The sequence below is a fragment of the Babylonia areolata genome, chromosome 7, assembly GCF_041734735.1.
Source record: "Babylonia areolata isolate BAREFJ2019XMU chromosome 7, ASM4173473v1, whole genome shotgun sequence".
NCBI classification, from domain to species: domain Eukaryota; kingdom Metazoa; phylum Mollusca; class Gastropoda; order Neogastropoda; family Buccinidae; genus Babylonia; species Babylonia areolata.
The window spans coordinates 40,093,312-40,117,860 of NC_134882.1; the positions used below are offsets into that span (position 1 = coordinate 40,093,312).

Below are 24,549 nucleotides of genomic sequence, written 5' to 3' on the forward strand. Positions count from 1 at the left end.
AGTTTGGAAAATCAGACTGAGCGTCTAGTCATTCGGATGAGATGATAAACCGAGGTCCCGTGTGCATCAAGCACTTAGCGCACTGAAAAAGAACCCATGGCAACAAAAGTATTGTCCTATGGCAAAATTCTACAGAAGAAATCCACTCTTGACAGATAAATATATATGCATGCACGCAAGGCCTGACTAAGCGTGCTGGTTATGTTGCTGGTCCGGTAGATGTGGTGTGGCGTTTATGGATTTGTCCAAAGGTAATGATGCCTCATTGAGTAATTGAATCTGAAAACTGAAATTTGCTCCCAGACTCCTCAGAGCCCTCACTGACCAGCAGGGTGACCATGAAGACCCTGGAGCCGAAGGTCTTGAGGCGGCCGACGATCTTGAGGTAGTGCAGCTTGGCTTGAAGGGCCGTCAGCTGCTTCTGTCCTGGCGCCGCCAGACTCTGGTTCATCTTGAGGTACTGGCCCAGCATCCGCTTCAGCTCCTTCCCCTTCATCGACTCCAGCAGGCTCTTGGACACGAACTTGTCCAGCCCGCAGTCTCGGCTGTTCAGGAGGCACATGATAAAAAAACAGGGGAAGGGGAGTAACGATAACAATGGTTTATTCAAGAAAGGCCCTCATCGTTTGAAGTGGCGCATGTAACTAAAAGTAATTTAACGATAACGATGTTGTTTTCAAGAAAGGCCGTGGCTCTTTCAAGAGGAAGATATAAATAAGTGACATTTATCGATAACGATGGTTTATTCAAGAAAGGCCGTGGCCGTTTGAAGGGGCGCATATAATGACATTTTATGATAACAATGGTTTAATCAAGGCTGTGGTCGTTTCAAGGGGCAGGCATAAATAACTGACATTTAACGATAACGATGGTTTATTCAGGAAAGGTCGAAGCCCTTTCAAGGGAAGATGTAAATGTCAAATTAGCATTTAATGATAACGATGGCCCCATTTGAAGGGGTACACATAAATATGAGACAATTCAAGCAATAACGCGTGAATGAATATTATTTCACGGTAAATGTATGAATGCCGTGTGTTTCAATGATAAAACAGTGTCAACTCATAATGCTTCCACTCATAACGTATAGTGAGGGAGGTAGAGAGAAAGAAGGCACAGCGGAGATGCAGGGAGGGAATTCGGAAGAGACACAGAGACAGAGAAAGTTATCTGAGAATAGATGACAGTGAATAAATATACAAGTCCAAATAATCTCCTGTCTCCACGAGTATGCATACTTCCGTGTGTGAACGTGTGTATGTGCGTTATGTCTGAAGGTCTCATTTTTCATTTCCATTTGTAAGTCTCAAATCTGCATATACCAATGAAAAGAACAATCATTTGTAGACAGAATGAGAGGGGAAGGGATAATATGTTTCCTTATGATCCCCTGACACAGCTGTTTGAACTGTAATCCCCGTGCCTTAAATAATTCTCCAAGTATGAACTTTGCAATCACCGACATAATTACACTACATAATTATGCCAAAATAAAATAAATAACAAAAACCTGCAGTTTTGGTAGAGACCTTATCATCCTCGCTACACAAAGTAGAAATTCCCTTTACACAGATCAGAAAGTATGAGCTTAGTTGCATAATTCATACACCATCAGATGTAGTGTAGCTAGCTTATATGGATCAAACCACACGCTTTCACTCTTCCTTAAAACTGAAAACTGAATTCTCACCACCTTCCTCAATGTATAGTGTGTTCCAAAAGTCTGGACTCATAGTGGTTTCCTCCATTTTCTTTTTTTTTTCAGGGTAATGCTTGCAAGCAGCTCGATCCTACCATCATCAACCAAACTTTTGGGGACTGGCAGTATCATCGACTGGACCTGTGTGTCTCAATTACCGGGAGTCATTTTGAACATGTTCAATAAAAAAAAAAGTTCATTCTTACTATGACTCCAGACTTTTAGAGACATACTTAACAAATATGTAAGTTCAAACTTTCGATTCTGAGTAAAGGAAACTATTTGAAAAGGCAACTGTCTGTCACGCGATAAAGAGTTCTCAAAACAAATTGTTGGAGTGTCTGTCCCATGCGATAGGAAGTTTTGAAAACATCGTGTTGGATTGTCTTTGACACGTGATAAACGTGATAAAGAGTTCTGAAAACAATGTGCTGGCCTTAACACCGCCTTTCCCGCTGTGTTCCCACTCACATGACGGCCTTGATGGAGAACTTGGCGGCCATGTTGTTGGTGATGGCGTGTTGCTGGATGTGCAGGGCAGCCAGCCTCAGGGCGGTGTCATATTTCATCTCGGAGGCAAAGCGCTCGTGAATCACGTCGTTACAGCACTGAAACGTTATCGATGTCATTATCATTATTGTTATCATTGACCTTATACTTCATCTCGGAGGCAAAGCGCTCGTGAATCACGTCGTTACAGCACTGAAACGTTATCGATGTCATTATCATTATTGTTATCATTGACCTTATACTTCATCTCGGAGGCAAAGCGCTCGTGAATCACGTCGTTACAGCCCTGAAACGTTATCAATGTCATTATCATCATTGTTATCATTGACCTTATACTTCATCTCGGACAGTGTTCCAACACAATACGCCCGTTATGTAACTACAGGTAAAAGTAATTCAACATACGCCCATTATGCACCTGCAGGTAAAATACAACCACACAATACGCCCATTATGTGCCACACGTCCAATATGCATCTGAGGGCAAAATACTTCCGCACAATACATCCATATATAACAACAGGTAAAACAGTTCCTGTACAATACGTCCATAATGTAACTACAGGTAAAGGTGTTCTTATACAATATGCACATTCTATAACTACAGCTAAAGGGTGTTCTTACACAATGTGCCCATTATGTACCTGCTGGTAAAATACTCTCACACAATAAACCCATAATGTAATCAAAGGTAACAGTGTTCCTACACAATCGCCCAGTATGTAAATACAGGTAATAAAAGTGTTCCAACACCATACGCCCATTATGTAACTAAAGGTAAAAGTGTTCCTACAGCACACGCCCACTGTGTGCCTGCAGGTAACGTCCTTCCACATAATACGCCCATTGTGTAACTAAAGGCAACAGTATTCGTACACAATATGCCAAATATTTAACTACAGGTAAAAGTATGCCCATCACGTACCTGCAGATAAAAGTACTCGAAGGCGACAGGGTCCTCTTTCAGCAGGTCATAGGCGTCTTTGGGGACAAAGGTGACCCGGAAGAGACAACGGAAATAACGGGCACCCTGTCTGGCGGCAATCTAAACACACACACACACACACACACACACACACACACACACACACACACACACACAGATCGGCCTTCAACAATGAGGTTACAAAATGCCAAGTGCGTTTAAGTTTCATGTCTTTTATTGATCATTTTATTGAATGTTTCGTATATGCTTAAACATATCATTACCTCATACACATAAACTGTCAGTAATTGAAATGTTGTTGCTCGTCCACCTAGTTGTGTGCCACGGGTGTGTGTGTGTGGGAGGGGGGGGGGGAGGGGGGTGTTTGTGTTTCTGGAGGAAGACAGCAGGTGGAGTGATCGGGCAGAGAGTGCACATTTATGTGCATAGGTGCGAACGATTGGAAATACGTGTGTGCACCACATAACGCGAATGGCTTTACTCCTGATAAACTTTCATAATGAGTTCACTACATAGCTGGTACTTAGTATCGTCATAATTATGATCAGCAATAATTAAACAATATACAAATTGACAGAGAGAGAGAGAGAGGGAGGGAGAGAGACATACATACATACATAATCACGACAATGCTCTCAGCAAATCATCTCAAAATTCTCAACTCACGTCCAGTGCCACTTCCGCCAGACCCCTCCCTCCCTCCACCCCCAAACCCACCCTCTCTTCCCCCTTCATCATTCCTTCCCTCACTTCCTGTCAACCTTCCTGTTACTTCCGCCTCTCTAAAAACTCTCATCTACTGCCCCCCCCCCCCCCCACACACACACACACACCCGGCCCCCCACCCCCCTTTCCAATCGTCTCCTCTTGGTCCGTGGGCCCTGCCCCGCACAATGGCGCCGAAATGAAGGGAGTTTGGTCCCCGCCTTATTTCCTCCGGCTTCTGCCCACTTCCTTCCCCCTACCTACCGCCCTGTCCAGACGGATTTGTCCGTGCTCTTGAATGGTGTCCCCATGAATGAATGAGAGAGACTCGGAGAAGGAGGGAAGAGGGAGAGAGAGAGGGGGGAAGGAGAGAGAGAGAGAGTGAGGGAAAGAGAGAGATAGGAAGGAGAGAGAGGGAGGGGAGAGAGGTGAGAGAGAGAAGGAGGGAAGAGGGAGAGAGAGAGGGGGGAGAAGGGAGAGAGAGAGTGAGGGAAAGAGAGAGAGAGGAAGGAGAGAGAGGGAGGGGAGAGAGGAGGGAAGAGGGAGAGAGAGAGGGGGGAGGAGAGAGAGAGAGAGTGAGGGAAAGAGAGAGATAGGAAGGAGAGAGAGGGAGGGGAGAGAGGTGAGAGAGAGAGGAGGAGGAGTGGGAAGGGAGAGCGAGATAGAGAGTGACGAGGGGATAGAAAAAGAAGATAGATAAGTGAGTGGGAGATAGACAGAGACTGCTGGCATTCGTGGAAGTGATGTGATGGACCTGGAGATTCACCAGAAACTAATCGGACCTGCAAATCACAATCCACGGGGCACTCCGTTACACCACCCACCTCCCGCCTAGCAACCCAATTGGTCCATTTTCCTCACACGTTCGTCTGTGTGCTGTGGTGTTATCATGCTAAACATAGATCCCCTCCCCCCTGAGTGGTCAAAAATATGTTTAGATTTCCAAATAATGGTGGTTATTTTTGGGTGTTCTTTTTGGTTTTGAGTATTTTCACGGTCTTATGGCCTGTCGTTCCATAAAGTTTCATAGAGATATCCATCGGGATTTTTTCATGAGATATCACACTGGGGCCGGTTTCACAACAGTCAGACAAAGCAGCCCAACTGCCAGCAAAATCGTTAACTCACAGTTAGTTAGCAATCAGCTGAAGTGCACTATTACTTTTTGCCCTATCTCCGACAATGAAGGATCCTTAAAATTCTGGATCAGAATCACAGGATCACAACCCAATTCTAACTGATTGGGCCTTGACACTTATCCTTTACGTGTGAAGACCAGCTCAACAGAGAGCATCTGAACACAAGGCATGCTAGTGTGTAAATGTTTGGCACTGTTTTATTACTCTTTCCCTATCTGTGTCACTTCACTATACGAAGATGAAGCGCGCCAGAATCATGCGGGTCAGAATGAATAAACAGTCGGAAAACAATAAACAGTCGGTAAACAATGTGTTGCTTACGGTCAGTCACTCACTCACTCACTCTCTCAATCATTATACATTATTGATTTTTTTTTAATAACAACAAAAGAAGAATACGGAAATAAAAGAACCACACTGACATCATATATCAGACATTCTTGTTACCCTGTCCCATTCACTGCATTTGCATTAGGGTCTTTTCAAGTCAGATACTATTTAAACCCACAGATGACGTGCATTTGCCTCCGCCAGGGTCCCCACCCCCACCCCACCCCCCACCCCCCAATACATTCCCTGAAGACAGACCCAAGGTCTGAAACATTGGATGTCTCTTATCAAAAGTGAGTCATTTTACAGCCAACACTTAGTGTTTATGCCATTTCTCCGTTCTTACCTCAGCCAGAGTTTCGTGATGCTGCAGCAGAGTCATCTTGGCGGCAGTGCCAGAGTTGTTCTTCATGTTCTGCAGCACCAGACTGAAGTGATGCACACACGTCAGGTTCAGCTTCTCCTGCAGCGACACCATCACGTCCTGCACACACACAGATGACGTGTAGAAGCAGTGGAATTAGTAGTAGTAGCAGAAGTTATGTGAGTAGTGGTGGTGGTGGCGATGGTGGTAATAGAAACAAGACAGGCAAGGCCTTCAAGACTCACTTCTGATACGCTTAAAAAAAGAAAATCTAATCGTTAAAATGTGTTCTGTATTTGTTATTATGAAGCTTCGCGTTAAAAAAAAAAAGTCCTAACCAGATTCGAATTAAGTCCCCTAGCATTAATTACAGAGTAATTTTCCTTTTTTTTTTACTATCTGCACCAAAACGTTTCCAAAATAAATAAAACTTCCATGCTTAGCAAAAAGAAGTTCCTGTTTGAACAAAAAATGATAATAATGACTGCTCTTGTTGTTGGGTCAGAATATCAGATCAAAGTGCCAAGTTTAGAGAATACAAAAAATATAAATGCAGTTTGCATATAATTAGGCTTCTTTTTTTTCTTTTTTTTTTTGTGCCCATCCCAAAGGTGCAATATTGTTTTAAACAAGATGACTGGAAAGAACTGAATTTTTCCTATTTTTATGCCTAATTTGGTGTCAACTGACAAAGTATTTGCAGAGAAAATGTCAATGTTAAAGTTTACCACGGACACACAGACACACACAGACAACCGAATACCGGGTTAAAACATAGACTCACTTTGTTTACACAAGTGAGTCAAAAATGATGTGAACAAAAGCTGACGTCAAACTCTTGCAAGATTTACCAATACGGTGAATGTTCGCAAGCAGCAGCAGTAGCAAAATTAGGGAGGGGGATGGTGAAGACGACTATGATGATGGTCTATTAACGATGGCACTTTCTCCCTTTCATGAATGGGCACATAATTCGCTTTTAAGTCCGGTCGGTCTGAGTAATGACGCTACTCTGCGCATCAACATTAGATTTAGACCAAGATCTTTCTCGGCTTTGGGGATGGCCTTCTGACTGACAGGTTAGTTAAATCTGGATGCTCAGTGACCTGTCGAAAACTCACCACTGCACTGACTGATGCATTTGGTAGTAAAGCCTTACATGAAAACGGGTCATCTTCGAAGATTTGGATTTTTTACATTCAACAGCATTTGCTTCTTTTGTTAAATTAATGACGTCCTTTTGCCGACTTTCCTTTTAAGAAGTGCAAAAAGCGATTTTCTATACTTGCGCTTCTACTATTTCAAATGTTCATATTTGATTCCACTCTCCACATATTCCGTTTCCCCCAGCTCATCATACAACTCATCCTCATATCCTTCCTTTTATCCTTTAATAATGACAAATCAAGTGTGAAAATTAATGCTTTATTCAGATTCTACAATCACCAGTTTAAGTCACAGTACATTAAACAGTATGCCTGCCTTCCTTGGCAAAGAAGAAAGTCAATCGTTGTCAACGGTTCTTCTCTCTCTCTCTCACACACACACACACACACACACACACACACACCACAATCGAGTAGTCGACTTCTTCCGCGTTCCACGTTCACTCGCACCACGAGTGGAATTTTACGTGTATGACCGTTTTTAGCCCACCATTTAGGCAGTCATACTCCGTTTTAGGGGACATGCGTGCTGGGTATGTTCTTGTTTCCATAACCCACCGAACGCTGACATGATTTACAGGACCTTTAACGTGCGTATTTGATCTCCTGCATGGGTAATCAGAGGAAGGGGGTTCAGGCACTTGCAAGTCATTAGCGAATCTACCTTTCTCCCTCTGCATGGCATTCTGTGGCCTGGGGCCATGTGCGGTGGAGAAAGAAATGAGAGCAAATACCGCTGGCTTTGAAAACTGGTCAAGGATATAAAAGCAGCGTTTTTTTTATGTGTTGAGTTTGGACCACAGGTGTGTGTGTGTGTGTGTGTGTGTGTGTGTGTGTGTGTGTGTATGTGTGTGTGTGTTTATGTGTATCGGTTTTTGTTTGTTGTTTTTTTGTGGGGGTTTTTTTGTGTTGTTTTTTGTTGTTTGTTGGTTTTTAAAATTTTGTTTTTGTTTTTTGTTGTTGTTTTGTTGGGTGTTTTTTGTGTTTTTGTTTTGTTTTGTTTTTTTGTTTGTTTTTTGTTGTTGTTGTTGTTGTTGTTTTTTGGGGGTACGGGGGAGTCAAGTTTACTGTTTCACTTATTTTGCTTTCACTTTTCATTGGTAATGCCCACGCTCAACCAGATGAACTCTACAAGTGCCTGCTTTCTCGGAAGTGAGAAACTAACAGTCTATTTGAGCAAAACACCGAATACAGCAACAAGCAAGTACACAACTGAGCCACATAATACATATTCCTCCGACATCCTTTAATATCGTCAGCGTACCAGTCGACTGCAAACTGACACGTTATGAGTTCCATTAAACAAATACGCTCACCACCACAAACGTTTTGCTTATACATGATTTTCAGCCGCCCTGCCCGTTCCCTGGTGTTTGATACGCATACAAAACGATTTCATATCGTTATTCATGCATTTGCTACGTCCTAGGTGTGGAAGACTACAGTGTTAGTACCAGCGTCATCCCAGTCCACAGACAACCCGTCTCGAGTCAAGAATAAACAGGCGTTCCGGCAACTGTGTCCGGAACCAATATAAAATTGCTTCTGGTGGACATTTTGCTGGAAACACATGAAGGGATATGCATAGCCTCGTCACAAAACAGGACCCTAACCACCGCCACGAGGATTGGGTTGCCAGCATCAAATATTCCCCTAAATCGTCACTCCTCTGTATGCATAAATGAATGAGTTATAGACGAGAACGAGCGAGCGCGCGCGCGCGCGCGTGTGTGTGTGTGTATGGGTGGGTGGGTGCGTGCGTGCGTGCGTGTGCGTGTGTGTGTATGTATGTATGTGTGTGTGTGTGTGCTTTTGTGTGTGTGTGTGTGTGTGTGTGTGTGTGTGTGTGTGTGTGTGTGTGTGTGTGTGTGTGTGTGTGTGTGTGTGTGTGTGTGTGTGTGTGTGTGTGTGTGTGTGTGAGTGAGTGAGTGCGTGTGCGTGTGCGTAGGTCCGTGCGTAACAGTGTGCACGCACTCCTCTTATTTGTACGTCTTTTTCAGAAACAAAAAAAAGACAAAGGTTGGTTTTATGATATGTTGTGAACGTTTGATATACATGGACACATTAACAATAACCTTTGATTAAAGCAGACCGTCTTTCTCAACTTCCCAAACTCAGCAAAGTCAGTTGGCTGTTGTTTATTGATATAACCTCTGGTGGTTAGTTTTTGTTTTTGTTTTGTTTTACTTTTTCAAATGATTGGATAAAACGACACTGTAACTTGCCCTGTATCGCCCTGTCACATGGGCTGTTAAGCTAATGACAGTAAAGAGTCAAAGTGTCAAGTCTCTCTCTCTCTCTCTCTCTCTCTCTCTCTCTCTCTCTCTCTCGCGATACAGTTGAATAATTTGAAGAATCCAGCTACGGTTACATTTACGGGTTAATACGGACAAGAATAACATTACTGCTCTTGGAAAGGCGGTTATTTGGCAGCGAAGGAAAGATGGGTTTACGGTGGCATTGTAATGCCTGCGGTTAATGTGTATAAATATATTGCAATGTTTTTTCTCAGTGCGTTTGAGTTTTGTAATTGCATGTAAGTTTATACAGCAGAGCAAAGAACGCATTGCCATTTCTTATGAATAAACGTCATTTGTTGAATGATAAATCTCCTGACCTATCTTTTTTGTATGGTTAGTATGGTTAAGAATTGTGGTGATTAGATAGGAAAACTGGTAAGCATTGCGAGTCTGTTCATCTATCTAGTCTCAAGACATTCTTGGGATTGAAATGGGGACGCACAATGATTCAGTGTATGGAGAAACTATCAGTACCCAATCTGTATCAAATCTGCTATTAGACGCATTCGTTACTGGATAATTTTTTTTTTTGAAATGAGTAATAATCGACTGTCAAGTAAATCTTACAATATGTTGAAATGATATCAACTGAAGAGACAAAAGAAATTGGGTGTCGAATGTACAAATGGTAACATATGAACCTGAGCTTAGGTACGCATGGGAATATCAAGGAGTAGGTGATGAAATCAGACTTGTGCAATATTTTCGTCAACGATTTATAAGACTGTAAGCGGCAGGGGTGGGAAAACCACATCCAATCGAGCGAAAGGTTTGATATGTATCGAGTCTATACTTCTAATCATAAAGTGAAGCGATACCTTCTGTTTGATTTGAACAGACACCTGCGAATTACTCTCACCAGATTTAGATTTGATATTTCTGAATTAAGCACACACAAATACCGTTACAAAACCATTTGACATTCTGAGTTCTATCCTTTGCGCACGGAATCCAGAGAGGAAAAGGCCACTTTATTCTGAAATGTCCTAGCCTGTATGACCTACGAATACAATTCATTCCTGAAAAAAATACGTAAATCCACGTTTACTTCGACTATGTTTACCGATGTCATCGAATGATGAAAACACTACACGTAGTTATGCTTTGTATCTCTATAGAGCGTTTCAATTAAGAGAGACACCTATCAGCTTTGTTGGTAGCTTGTTATGGAATAAGCTGCGCCGTTTATATTAACAATTACAAACTACATTCACAGTCACAATGACATATCTATCATTCAGTTATTGCCACCTGTTCATATGGGGCTAGGCCCTCGATTGAATACCCCCCACCGTCCCCCTCACCCTTTCTCTTTATCTAAACACATAAAGCCAGCATGTGCCTCTGATGTTGGCCATTCCACCAGTTCTTCACCAGGGGTTTGAGAAAAACAACAACAAAACAACAATATCTAAATACAATTATCTACTGTCGTCTAAAAACGAGTGAGCGGAATCTGCCGAAAAATGCCATCGGGCAATTCACATTTCCTGGACGCTAAAACACGTCACTCAAAGAAGACGCCAAGTCCAAAAAGAGAGAGACAGAAATGTATATGAGAGTTTCTGCAGGAAACGCAAAAAATAATGCACCGGCAATGTATTTTTATGAGGTAGAAGAGAGAAAAGAAAAGCGAACAAAAGAAAAGGAAAAGGAAACATCGAAAGCGTCAGAAAAATAAGATTTCGCCGTGTCCTTCCCAAAACTTCCTCACGCCCGCTCCCACTCACTCCCGCTCCTCACTTCCAACGTACCCTTCCCCACTTCCCCTCTCATCCCGATCCTACCCCAGCCATCGAAACTGCAAGCGTCGTCAGTCTTCAGCTGTCTGGATGAGTTCGAGTCTGAACTCTGGCAGCATAGCTGAGCTGAACTGGCGCTGCAGTTGACTATGAAACTGTAATAGAATTGTGCTGTGGTTAGGGGATATCTATTTGAATGCTTTGATTTGTTGCGTGTATTTATGTTTTTTAATGACCCCTGTAAAGAACCGAGCTGAATTTTCTGTGTCTCTGTGTTTGTGTTGTCGGAACGTTATCTAGTTTGGGAAGGAGTGGGGGTATATGGGCAACCCCTTACGGATTGTGACAGTGTGTGAGTGTGAGTGTGTGTGTGTGTGTGTGTGTGTGTGTGTGTGTGTGTGTTTGCGTGTGTGTGTGTGTGTGTGTGTGTGTGTGTGTGTGTGTGTGCTGGGGGAGGAGGGAGAGCGGGCGTAGGGGACCTTTTTGGCAACCTCAGCCTTCGACCGAGTTGCTGCGTTTTCCACATGCATCGGTGGTTGTACGATGGTGAAATCCTGGACAAGAACCACCACTTGTTCCCTCTTGTTCCGGCTGAACGTACAACTGTACTCCATGTGAGCAGAACAAGAATCCTCAGGTCATCGTCTGGACAGCACTCGTCTGAAGGAAAGAGGGATGGTATCAAGGGTATACATACCGAGTGGTATGTGCCACTGTCCCGAATCGAACAACTGGTTTCTGGTGTTGTGTTGAGTGTGGCTTGCCACCAATACTCATCTTCGGCACTTGACACCAAAAACAAAACCTGCTTATTTCAGGAAACTCCTGTGGAGGTACATGAAAATGGTAAATAGTCGTGAATTCCTGGTCTGGTTTTTCGCTTCGTGTGGTTTCCGAGATGCCCTCCAGCAACATGTACTTTTGGCCAAGTGAAAAGCAAGTCCACTTCTCCCACAATGTCAGAGACGTGAAGGTATTTTCGTCGTTCTCTTCTTGCTGCTCAAGGTGGATGTATGCCGGAGTCAGCTGTTTCGTTTGTCGTACACTTTCCTTCAGGACCAGATTAAAACTCACTTAATGAGAAGTAAGATTTCACGAAGCATACATTCCATAATTTGGTCCAGATTGATAAACCAGACGTGTTCGTGCCTGTGTGATGGCGTGTCCGCATACGTAGAAGCGTACGTGTGCCCGTGCGTGAGTACACGAGCTGGGAAGGAGGGGGTGTGTGTGTGTGTGTGTGTGTGTGTTGTGTGTGTGTGTGTGTGTATCGGTGTGTGTGTGTGTGTGTGTGTGTGTGTGTGTGTGTGTGTGTGTGCAGGCAGAATATTGGTGGTACTATAAAAAAAAAAAATTTTAAACACTGGCGATGGAAAGAAATAACAACTGGGCTGCTAGCATGTCTGTCTGTGTCTCAACCATCCCCAGCCCCAAGGCGGCAGACAGTGCAGTGAATCAGAGAAGGACTGGCTGAAAAGGTCACTGTGAGAGCGATCCATCGCCTGCCACACATTCTGACATCCAGAAATCGTTGTTGGTCCCACAGACACGGACACATCATTCACCCAGCGACCCTCGTCTTCTTTTTGTTCTGTCATCACAGAACTGACAGTGGTGTACTTTATACACGCCCATGAATGTCTGAGAAACGGACACAGACGTTAAGTTCATTTCCAATCTTAATACAAAAATATAAAAATAAATTGGCGATGGATGTAATCGGTCTTATCCATATGTTAAGTCATACATACATTCAGGTAAAGTCGGTGCAAGCTGCGTCGAAACTGAAGTATGTGTTTAGCAGACATTGCTCTCGCTCTCTCTCTCTCTCTCTCTCTCTCTCTCTCTCTCTCTCTCTCTCTCTGTAACACACACATACATTTTACATGCACACTTACATATTCTACACACACACACACACACACACACACACACACACACACACGAGACAGACAAAGACAGAAACAGAAAGAGCACGTGAAACCAAACTGCCCCCCCCCCCATCCCCCACCCCTCACGAACGTTCTTCCGACCTCCCCAACCCGCCCTGACTTCGAGAGCCACCACCTATGAACCCCATACACGCGGTGTCCTAGTGACAGATGTCCAAGCCAAGCTCAAAGTTCGAGAGTGGTGTTTTAGTTGACATCTTTGTTCCTCAATCAACACGGGCGGAATCGGCTGTTTAAAAAAAACCGAACCACTCATGGGGTGACTGAAATGGCGCCACCTCTTTCTTCCGTTTATTCTTCTCTTTGGACAACCACTTCCGTTTCTTTACTTGGAGTAAATTGCAGCCCTTCTTTTTCTCCTCCGACGACCACTTTCGTTTTTTACTTGAAATAAATTGCAGCCTTTTCGAAAAAGGGTTTTTGAGCCTTCTTGGTGGATGGGTTACTTTCTCTTTACAGTGAAAAACACTGTCTGCGATCGAACTGTTTACGATCTTTAATAAGTAAATCAATAAACTGTTTAATCAACCTCAACCGTTAATAGTTCAAACGGTAAGCCTTCTAATCATTCATAAGGCAGACATGTTACAGAGTTCGTCTACTTCCTATGACCCCGTCCAATACATCTTTCACATTTTAAAAAAAACAGACATTTCCAGAACATATTCCCTCCATTAACTCCCCTTCGCTTTCTTCAAAATCAGCGTTTTGTTAAGGACAGACGAAAATGAACAATGGGATATGTTGGAAGGGGCGTGGGGGGTCTTGACAGCAGACTTCAGGAGGGGTGAAGTGGAGTGAGACATTAAGAGCGGGCACGTACAACAAGGAGCTGTGAGCAACCAGTTCCACACACCCCGCAGCCGCAGACTGACACAGGCGTGCCAGTCATCACCAAAACCTCCACCTCACCCCCCTCATGTACCCCCTGCAGGCTCCACTCCTCCCTACCGGTCATGTGACTCTTACAACGTGACTAATCGCCAAAGACGTGGAACAAGCTCCCTGATAACCTCCGTCATTCTGATTCCCTCGCATCTTTTAAATCTCGTCTCAAAACTCACCTTTTCCCTCAGCAATAAGTTCAATTGTGGCAGGTCCACTTCCTTTTCGTTAGGTGTGCTTGACTGTGTGTGTATACATATGTATGTGTACATAACTACATGCATGTATATGAATGTGTATTGTGTGTGCGTGTGTTTATGTAAGTTTGTGCCTGCCTATGTGTGCGTATGTGTTAGGGTAGCTGTTAGATACACAAGAATGTTAAAATGTATGTATACAGTGTGTGTGTGTGTGTGTGTGTGTGTGTGTGTGTGTGTGTGTGCGTGTGCGTGTGTGTGTGGTCACATTTTGGTGTGTGTATGTAACATAGATATAATGTTTTATGTTAACAAAAGCGTTTTTGTAAAGCACCTAGAGCAGATTTCTGGTTAGTGTGCTATATAAGTATCCATTATTATTATTATTATTACTAAACTACTCCTCCTCCTCCGTTTGTCAGCCTTCATCCATATCTGCCATTCTTTCGCTGGTCGTGGGTTCCAGTCCAGAACGTTTTCCCTTTCAACAAGCGGTGGTCTTGCTTTCACTGTATAATGTTTTGATTAGTCCGCGTAGAATTGCAAATCTTACCTGTCCTCCATCCAATCACTACTTGAACATTCTGTACATTGGGTGTATGGACTGTCAGAGAGACCACAGATCCTAATGCCTTCATTAATCACTAGGGTCACACTTGTCACACTTTTAAATAAGATAATTGTTTTATTATATTATTATCATGCCAACTACCCAACCACTTTATGAAAGTACACCACGCAAAACGCCATGCAAAAACAAGCAGCTTATAACTTTGGCTAGTTTCAGTCAGGAACACGCTCTCCTGTTATAACCTCCCCCCCCCCCCCCCGCCTCCCCACCCTCTCTCCTCCACACACACACATACACACACACACACACACACACACACACACACACACACACACGCACGCACGCACGCACGCACGCACACACACACACACACACACACACACAGAGTAATGAATTCAGAAAAAAAATATATAGTAATTGGGTTTTAAACAAAATCACGTCTCTGTGAAAATGATTGTGATGTCATTGATCATATTTTTTTCTTTTCTTTTTTTCTTTTCTTTTTTTTCGTTTTTAAATTCAAATTCAAATATTCATTAATTTTACTTCTTTTTTTCTTCCTCAAGGCCTGACTAAGCGCGTTGGGTTACCCTGCTGGTCAGGCATCTGCCTGGCAAATGTGGTGTAGCGTATATGGATTTGTCGAACGCAGTGACGCCTCCTTGAGCTACTGATACTGATCATACATAACTATGTACTGGTTGACTATCCTTCTTTATATATTTTTGTTGTTTTGTTGTTGTAACTCATTCTGGCACGCGCATTCACATACGCAAGCGGGCGCGTGCGCACCCCCCACCCCCCAAACCCAACACACACACAAATATGGTATCACTCAAAGTGAAAAGACACTGAATCAAAGAATGCAAGCCAAAACAGCGTCGAAAAGGTTGAAACAAATTTCCGAACGTGCTGCTCCAATAACAAAAACAGAGAAAGGTAGGAAGTTAATCAAATCAAAACGAGTGGTTATAAGAACAATAATTAGTCTGGAGATGCGGGGAAGGGTGGGAGGGAGCGGGGGAAGACATGAAGGTGACGAAGTCCCACAGAAGCTTCACATAAATCCCCCTGCCCCCACAAAACCATCCTCAATCCCTTGCGTTATGGCAGCAGCTTCAGCAAGGCTGGAGATGAGAACAAAAGATGTCTGAGGAACCGTGGTGATGATGGTCCGAAACCCGCAAGACCCAGACGGCCTGCTGCCTGCATATCTAGACATCCAGTGCACCGGGGGTGTGGGTGGAGGGAGGGGGGGTGGGGGGCATGGATCGTCAGACAGCGCCGGGGTGCACACACTTCGCGCCACCTACCACGCGCTAATCACCCGAGCTGGGAATGCATGCGCGATCTCGGTAGCGTTCGGCACTAAGGAGTTTCCGGAAGCAGCGCAAATTTAGGGAAATTCCCAACACTAAAAACACTTAACGCTGTTAAGGTTCTTACGCAACCAAGTCAAGCTCACCGCGCCGATACACAGCTCGGGTGGTCCTTGAACATAAACGTACAGAGAAGAAGAAAAACGGAAAGGGAAAGGAGTGGATAAAGAATGCTGACATCAAGCCATATTCAAGTGCTTTACACACACACACACACACACACACACACACACACACACACACACATATATATATATATATATATATATATATATGTGTGTGTGTGTGTGTGTGTGTGTGTGTTTGTAAAGCACTATATATATATATATGTGTGTGTGTGTGTGTGTGTGTGTGTGTGTTTGTAAAGCACTATATATATATATATATATATGTGTGTGTGTGTGTGTGTGTGTGTGTGTGTGTGTGTGTGTGTGTAAAGCACTTGAATATGGCTTGATGTCAGCATTCTTTATCCACTGCTTTCCCTTTCCGTTTTTCTTCTTCTCTGTATATATATGTGTGTGTGTGTGTGTGTGTGTGTGTGTGTGTGTGTGTGTGTGTGTGTGTGTGTGTAGACACAGAGAGAGAGAGAGAGAGAGAGATCATAGTATATATGGAAACTAACATACCAATCTCGAGCCGGATGCTATTTCCTCTTGCTGGAAAGGCGCCCAGTGCCTCACGCCCTCTCCACAAAGTTTCATTTCAGACTCAATAAGATGTCAAAGCGTGCGGACTGATCTACATACGCTACACTACATCTGCTTTTCGGAAGAAAAAAAAACACAAGGAGCAGGTGCCTGACCTTCGTATAAACCCAACGTGCAGTTCAGGCCTTACCCCTAACATCCAAGAAGTTAAGCACGTAGTCCCAAAAAATATCTGAGACGATCACGCCATATCCTGATTCACAAATGCTTCGTTTCTCAGCAAAGCCCCTGACATTCCTACAAATCTAATCGAGAACCTCGGCGCGTGACAATATTACATGAGAAGACGTGAGAGAAAAAAAAACCTCATGGGCCAAGCCGAATCAAGTACTTCCATTTCATGCACACCATTCTAGTCTTCTCGCCACACTGGTTGTGATGTCAAGAAACACAGATTCTCACAGTACCTTTCACCACCGCAACCACACGTAACCTCCCATCTTCCTAAAGTACCTACCACCAGTGCAACCAGACACCTTAATACATACACCTCCTTTCCCGGCTTCCGGCTTATGACCTGGAAAATAAGAAAGTACCCGCGCGCACACACACAACACACATATACAGAGAGAGAGACAGAGACAGAGACACAGAAGGGACAGAGAAAGAAGACAGAGAGAGAGGGAGAGAGGCAGACAGACAAAGACACAGACGGAAACAAAGAATCAGAGCGAGTACCATGGGATCCTCTATGTTGGGTTTTTTTTTTGTTTGTTTGTTTTTACGGCAGAAACTCTCTGTACACCAGTCGCTGTGCGCCGTCCCATCAGCTCTGAATTCCACGCAAGCAGTGTCCCATCAAGGTTTGTTTGAGCCAATCTTTTATTTCAAGACTGGTCCCTTTTGTTTCCCAATCTGCAGGGCAGTATCGATATTATATATATATATATATATATATATATATATATATATATATATATATATATATATATATATATGGAGGAAGTGTGGCTAGCAGACTAAAAAAAAAAAAAAAAAAGAGGGTGACCGAGACACTAAAAGTAGGAGCGAATGACAGGAAGCTGTGAACAGCTCTATACAGCCTCCAGCTCCGGACCAACAGCATTCATTATTATCAGTTCCATGACTCCTGCAGACGTCAGCGGGGAAGGGGGTGGGGGTGTGACCTGAGGGCAGAGGATGGAAACGTACCCATCAAAAGCTGGTCTCCTGGTGACCGGAGACAGATCTGGGGCTCTGGCGTGGCAGAGAGACGCAGACCGGCTAATTAAGCAGGACCAACTCTCGCCAACAGTAAGTAGCCCGGGGGAGAGGGGGTCGGGGCAGGGGAAATGGGGGGCTCCGCTCCAAACCACTGGGTCATATGATCCTTGCCACGTGTGTTCTGTCCTCCGACAAAGCTGTTGTGGTGTTTTCACTTGCCGAAAAGAAATTAGTGGATCACTATTGCGTTCCATCCCATCGCCACTTTTCACGACTGCTACAGAACAGTGGGAACTACCAACAAGCCACAAGCCTTTCTATGCGTGCCTTCGTACACATGCCATTCTTTTGCACTGGTTCATATCAAGTAAACATATTTGTGAATAGTCCACTCTCGATATTCTCTTCAATCTTTCCCTTTAAAGACCAGTTGCCAAACTGAAACAGCTCTTGACACTTGCTGAATTTGTCAGAAATAAGTCTTTTTTGTTAAAACTGTCTGCTGTAATGGAAAGAAATACAAAGATAAATAATAATCGACACGGTTTTCTCAAAGCAATCTCTTTCTAACAATTTTAGCATGCTTGGAATATCAGTGAATGTAAATGAATACATATCTACTACTTTTCTTCACGATCCTCTTTTTTTTGTTGAGCACATTCTGGTGCACACACACACACACACACACACACACACACACACACACACACACTCCAGCGCGCGGGCGCACGTACACACGCATACACGAAAATACAAACACACGTGCGCGCGCGCGCTCTCACCCATGTACACAAGCACACACAAACTCTAAACCGCATCAAAGAAATGGAAACATGTTCCAGACACTGCGCCAGACAAAACGCAATTCTCCTGTTACCAAAAACAATGGAAAGTTAAATCAAACCAAACGGAACCAAAAACTTTTTAAGTACAACCAGAAGCCAGAAGAAATAGGCCGCGGTGTTGGGTTTCACAGATGAAACTGCACAAAATCCCTCGAACAGTCCTCCCCACTTTGCCTACCGATACAGTAGCCAGTTCCAGCACAGCCTAAGAGGAGCCCTGGTGACGTCTGTGAACCTGTGGTCCCCCTTGGTGATGTCAGAGATCCTTTCGGTGACATCAGATCCCTTGGTGACGTCTGTGGACTACTGCTTACGTCTGACGACCTGCTGACGTCAGAGGTTCCCTGGTGACCCACGCATATGCCCATACATGCCCACGATTCCCGGAGTGCCCGTTCTCTGCACCACAGTCGTACCACCAGTGGCTGCAGCAGCCCCGGAACGTCAGACAGGGCGGAGTAGAGTGCAGACACCTCGTGCTGCTCACCACGCGCTGATCACCATCACCACCCGACCCCTCCACCAATTCCAACCACCCCATCCCTTAAACGTCCATTCCGAAGGTCTATACGCGCAGATGAAAGAAGAAAGGGTAAATACGAAAGGAAAAGTAGAACAAAAAATCAGAAAAAAAACCCAAACATCAAACATGATGTTAGTTATCTCTTCTTTCTTTTATTGCTCGCAGTCATTAGCAACTGTCACTTTCGAGTCTGAGCTTGTTTGCAAGAGCGATCTTATTAACAACATTTTTCAGCACTAAGTTTGCTTATCGTTCAGAACGTTCTTTAGTCTGTGGAATCAGCGTCAGAGTTAGGAACGTTCTTAAGACTATGCAAACTTTGTGCTGATGATATCGCTCGCGCAAACCTGGTCCTGTTCGCCGTGTCAAGACACCTGTTCAGAATTCATCACTTCCTGTTCCCCAGCGTTTTCCGACCTCTCACCTCCACAGCTATTGATGACCGGGAAACTTTGCGTGTACATATAACAAGACGAGCACAGCAAGAGCAACAAAAACGCAATCTAGTTGGATTATCCATACCTTGCTGTGCAAATTAAGAATATCCTGTCATGATTTAGCAATAGAAAAAGGCAGATATTTCAACATCCCAAAAGAAAGGAGACTATATTTACAATGTCAAACAATAGAGGATGAATATCATTTCTTAGATGACTGCGAATTATACAAAGAAATTAGAATAGAATTCATACAAAAAATTCAAAAATACCTTCCAAATATTATTAAACCCAATCAGTTAATTCTGGAAGACAAACCTGTGGGACTGTTTGGGAAATTTGTCAGTAACTGCTGTCAAAAACGCCATAGCGTGCAGGAGTGATTCAATCTCTTGTTCAATATTTATCTATTTTGTTTTGCTTTTCTGTGCGTGGTTTCGTGTAACTTTGCATGCGTGTCTTATAAACCTTGTTCAGGTTTAATTGACATTAAAATTTATTCTGATTCTGATTCTGATTCATTCTGATTCATTCGCTAAAACTTCGTGCCGTCCCTGGGGACCAGAGACAAAGAGACAAGGGCAGACAGAGAGACACTGCGAGAGAGAACATGGATGAGAGGAGGAGGAAGATTAAGCACAAACACACGGACAAAACACACACGCAGCCACCTACCGTCCGACATAAGTGTTCGCACACAGACGCATGCGCGCGCGCACGCGTATACACGCATACTGTGTGAATTTGTGTGTGTGTTTAAGGGAAGGACCATGAAAAAAATGAAAAAAATACCAGACACACACACAACGAAAAGATTATCAAACAGACGAAAGAGAGGAGTAAGAGGAGAAGATGAAGAACCAGAAAAGAATATCGCAACGAAAATCAAAAGACACTTTCCATTTGGCAGCAACGGACAACGCTGTGTGAGCAAAACGCTGAAATTTGAAAAAATAAATAAATAAAAAGACAAAAAAATTAATGTGTTGATCAGAGAATAACATTACTTCCTCCTCCACACACACGCATGCATATTTTACAGATACGCGCACACACACACAAAAAAAAAAAAAACACGCAAGCACACACACACACACACACGCACGCACGCACGCACGCACACACACACACACACACACACACACACACACACACTACACGTTCTGTCGCTGATCGATCACTGCAGACCGTTCTGAAGGCTGTGTCACACGCTTCGACACACACACATCTTCTGCAGCTGTTCCTCACTCGGCACACAAACCCATTTTCAGCCGCCCCCCCCCCACCCCAGCAACCCCTTTCGTCCTTCGCAACCACTAACACTCCCCTCTCCCCACCATCACCTCCACTCCACCTGGAATCGCCCGTCCTGACTCCTAGAGCTGACTGACTTCTTTTCCTGTTAAATAAACGGTTGACCAACTCTCTCTCTCTCTCTCTCTCTCTCTCTCTGTCCGTGTGTGTGTGTCTGTCCTTCCTCCCCCTCTTGCTTTCCCCCCAAAAAAAAACCTCTGTGTGTGTGTGTCCTTCCCCTCTCTTGTGTCCCCCCGCTCCCCGAAATCCCCCCCTCTCTCTCCTTCCACCCTCTTGCGTCCCCCCAAAAAAATCTCTCTCTCTCTCTCTCTCTCTCTCTCTCTCTCTCTCTCTGTCTGTCTGTGTCCTTCCCCTCTCTTGTGTCCCCCCCCCGCCCCCCAAATCCTCTCTCTCTCCCCCTCCCCCCTCTCATCTCCTTCTCCTTTAATAAGTCTGATTAATCCAGTGCTTCTTCAACTACTTGCTTTCAAAACAAGCTACATGTGCTCAACCCTGAAAGCATCGGAAAAATGAAAGAGGTAGCAGTGGAAACAGATAATATTCGAAGAAAGACTCAGACAGGCAGACAGACAGACTACACAGACAGTGAGGGACAGAGAGAGAGAGGGGGGTGTGGGGGAGGCAGGGGTGGGAGAGAAGCCGTCACAAACCAGACTGCATGGCAATCCCTGCACGACGTTACATTCCCAAGTGGCACAAAAACGTTTTCCGCAATTCAGAGAACTGTCGAAACCCATCACAGGATGGAACAGACCTCACAGGCCATTCAGTCGGTAAAAGATCGACCCATTTCATGACATCAAGCTCGTTTTTTTTTTCTGGAAGATAAAAACATTAACTGATTCCATAGGGTCCTTCGTATTTTTTCAACTATGACTCCTTACTACTTTCCTTCCATGCACATAAAAATACCACCATCTGACACGTTCTACAACAACAAAAAACCCAACTGATTTTGCTTACTTTTACTGAGTAACGATATAACTATATACCAAGACACGTCAGATTCACACTGTAATCAAGCACTTTATTTGTAATTTTTTTTTTAAATCAAGCCAGTCACATAAAAGAACATCGTACCATTCATTTTGTAATAATAAAAAAAAAGAAGAAGAAAACAAAAGAAAAAAAGCAGCAAGCATGTCCGATGACTACAACTGTACAAGGCATGTTTGAAAACGCATCAGAAACACGGAGGTTTGTTCAAGTAAATGACAGCGTCCAATGTCCGATACTTAAGCATGATGAGCATCCTGTTGTTGTTTGTTTCTTTGTTTTTCTTTCTTTCTTTGTCTAGCTTAGCCATCTTTGGAGCAACAGGTTTCCAGTGTGTTTACTTACTTAAGAAAAGTATCCAGTTTCATTAGAAGGGATGCGTGAATTTACAGAAACTTCCGACCTCTAGCTGGAAAGCCTATGGCATGGTCATTTCAAGAGCATCGCAAGAATTAAGAGCTGGTTCATTTTCAGTCTTTGTCTATTTCGGTTTAAATTTTTCCCGTTTTTGTCAAAACAACGAGTTAGTTGAAATGTTAGTTCCGTGTTTGCAGGCTTCAAACCTGATTTGTCCGCCCGCCCCCCACCCTACATCCCCCACCCGACATCCCTCACTGCACATCCCCCACCCGACATCCCTCACCCACATCCCCCACCCGACATCCCTCACTGCACATCCCCCACCCGACATCCCTCACTGCACATCCCCCACCCGACATCCCACATCCTCCACCCGACATCTCCCACCCTACATCCCACATCCTCCACCCGACATCCCTCACTGCACATCCTCCACCCGACATCCCACATCCTCCACCCGACATCCCTCACTGCACATCCACCACCCGACATCTCCCACCCTACATCCCACATCCTCCACCCGACATCCCTCACTGCACATCCCCCACCCGACATCTCCCACCCTACATCCCACATCCTCCACCCGACATCCCTCACTGCACATCCACCACCCGACATCTCCCACCCTACATCCCACATCCTCCACCCGACATCCCTCACCGCACATCCCCCACCCGACATCTCCCACCCTACATCCCACATCCTCCACCCGACATCCCTCACTGCACATCCTCCACCCGACATCCCACATCCTCCACCCGACATCCCTCACTGTACATCCACCACCCGACATCCACCCTACATCCCACATCCTCCACCCGACATCCCTCACTGCACATCCCACATCCGACATCCCTCACCCCACATCCCCCATCCCACATCCGACATCCCTCACCCCACATCCCCCACCCTACATCCCACATCCTCCACCCGATATCCCCCACCCTACATCCCACATCCTCCACCCGACATCCCTCACCGCACATCCCACATCCGATATCCCCTACCTCACATCCCACATCCGACATCCCACACCCGACATTCCTCACCTCACATCCCACACCCGACATCCCTCACCTCACATCCTCCACCCGACATCCCCCACCCTACATCCCACATCCTCCACCCGACATCCCCCACCCGACATCCCACACCTCCCACCCCACACCCCACATCCCCCACCCACACCCCACATCCCCCACCCGACATCCCCCACCCCACCCCAAATCCCTTCACTGTTCCTGACTGAACACAACGTAACGACCATTCATCCAAAAACTCTTGTCTTTAAAAAACAAATATCACAGCTCCTGTTTAAAAAACAAACAAAAAAAACTTAACTGCTTGCGCTATGAAAGAACGTGTGTAAGAACTGTATCTTCGCTGTTTCAGCATTTTCTTCTTTACAAAATACATGTTCACGTTCATCGTACACGGCGATATCACTGTTAAGTTTCTGAAAAGGTCACCACGCAATTGTACTCGCTTCATCCCCCCCCCCCTCTCTCTCTCTCTCTCTCTCTCTCTGTCCCCCTCCTTCCACCTCTCTCTCGCCCTCATTTCTGATTCGCTAGATGTAGCTATTTCATGGCGCTGCTCAGCTATCCGTTTCGTCCTCCCATTTGGTAAATAGACCTTTCATGAAAATTGTCTTGGATCCACTGCGCATGTGGTGTACCCTTCTTCAGGCGGGTCCTTCAAGCCTGTCTTCTTCCCAGATCTATGTGTGACTGGTTTGCAGGTAGGGGGTGCTTGGGAGGTCGTAGAGGAGGAGGGGGGTGAGGGGATGGGGGGCTGTCCAACATAAAACCTCAAAACTCATCTCTTTACGAGAGGCTATCCTTGTGAGTGTGAGTAGGAAAGGAGGGGGGGAAGCATTTTTTCACGGGCAGGGTACTTGTTTGCGATGATTTCGCAACGCATTGTGCTTTCACACACAGTCTTAAGGATCGTCTTTGGATCTTCACACTTTTTATATGATGTGTGGTTACGAACAAAATGATTTTCTAGCAAACTAAATATGGGACCATAAATACGTAATATGTAACAATAAAATAAAAATAAAACTCAGTTTTGGAATCTACTCTCTCTCTCTCTTTCCCTCTCCCTCCGTCCCACCCCCCCCACCCCCTCTCTCTCTCTCTCTTTCCTGCCCCATCGTCCCTCTTTTTCTATCAATAATTATGTTTATAGAATCCCTTTTCCTCTCCCTCCCTCCCCCACCCCCACCCCCCTCTCTCTCCCATTCCTGGTGCGTAGCGCCTGATCTGTGTCAATGGAAAGTGCGTGGAGATTCCACTTGCACTACGCACAAA

General features: G+C 44.7%; 1 protein-coding gene across 5 annotated transcripts in view; it reads right to left on the minus strand.

Annotated features, from left to right (window-relative positions):
• LOC143284028 (uncharacterized) overlaps positions 1–24,549 on the minus strand; it is a 244,453-nt gene that overhangs the window by 40,209 nt on the left and 179,695 nt on the right. For all 5 annotated transcript variants that reach the window (XM_076590593.1, XM_076590590.1, XM_076590592.1 and 2 more), the window contains 4 exons: positions 5,676–5,813; positions 3,135–3,254; positions 2,171–2,307; positions 326–545 (listed from right to left, as the gene is read on the minus strand). In XM_076590593.1, the coding sequence (XP_076446708.1) occupies positions 326–545; positions 2,171–2,307; positions 3,135–3,254; positions 5,676–5,813 (615 nt within the window). The remainder of the gene's footprint in view (positions 1–325; positions 546–2,170; positions 2,308–3,134; positions 3,255–5,675; positions 5,814–24,549) is intronic.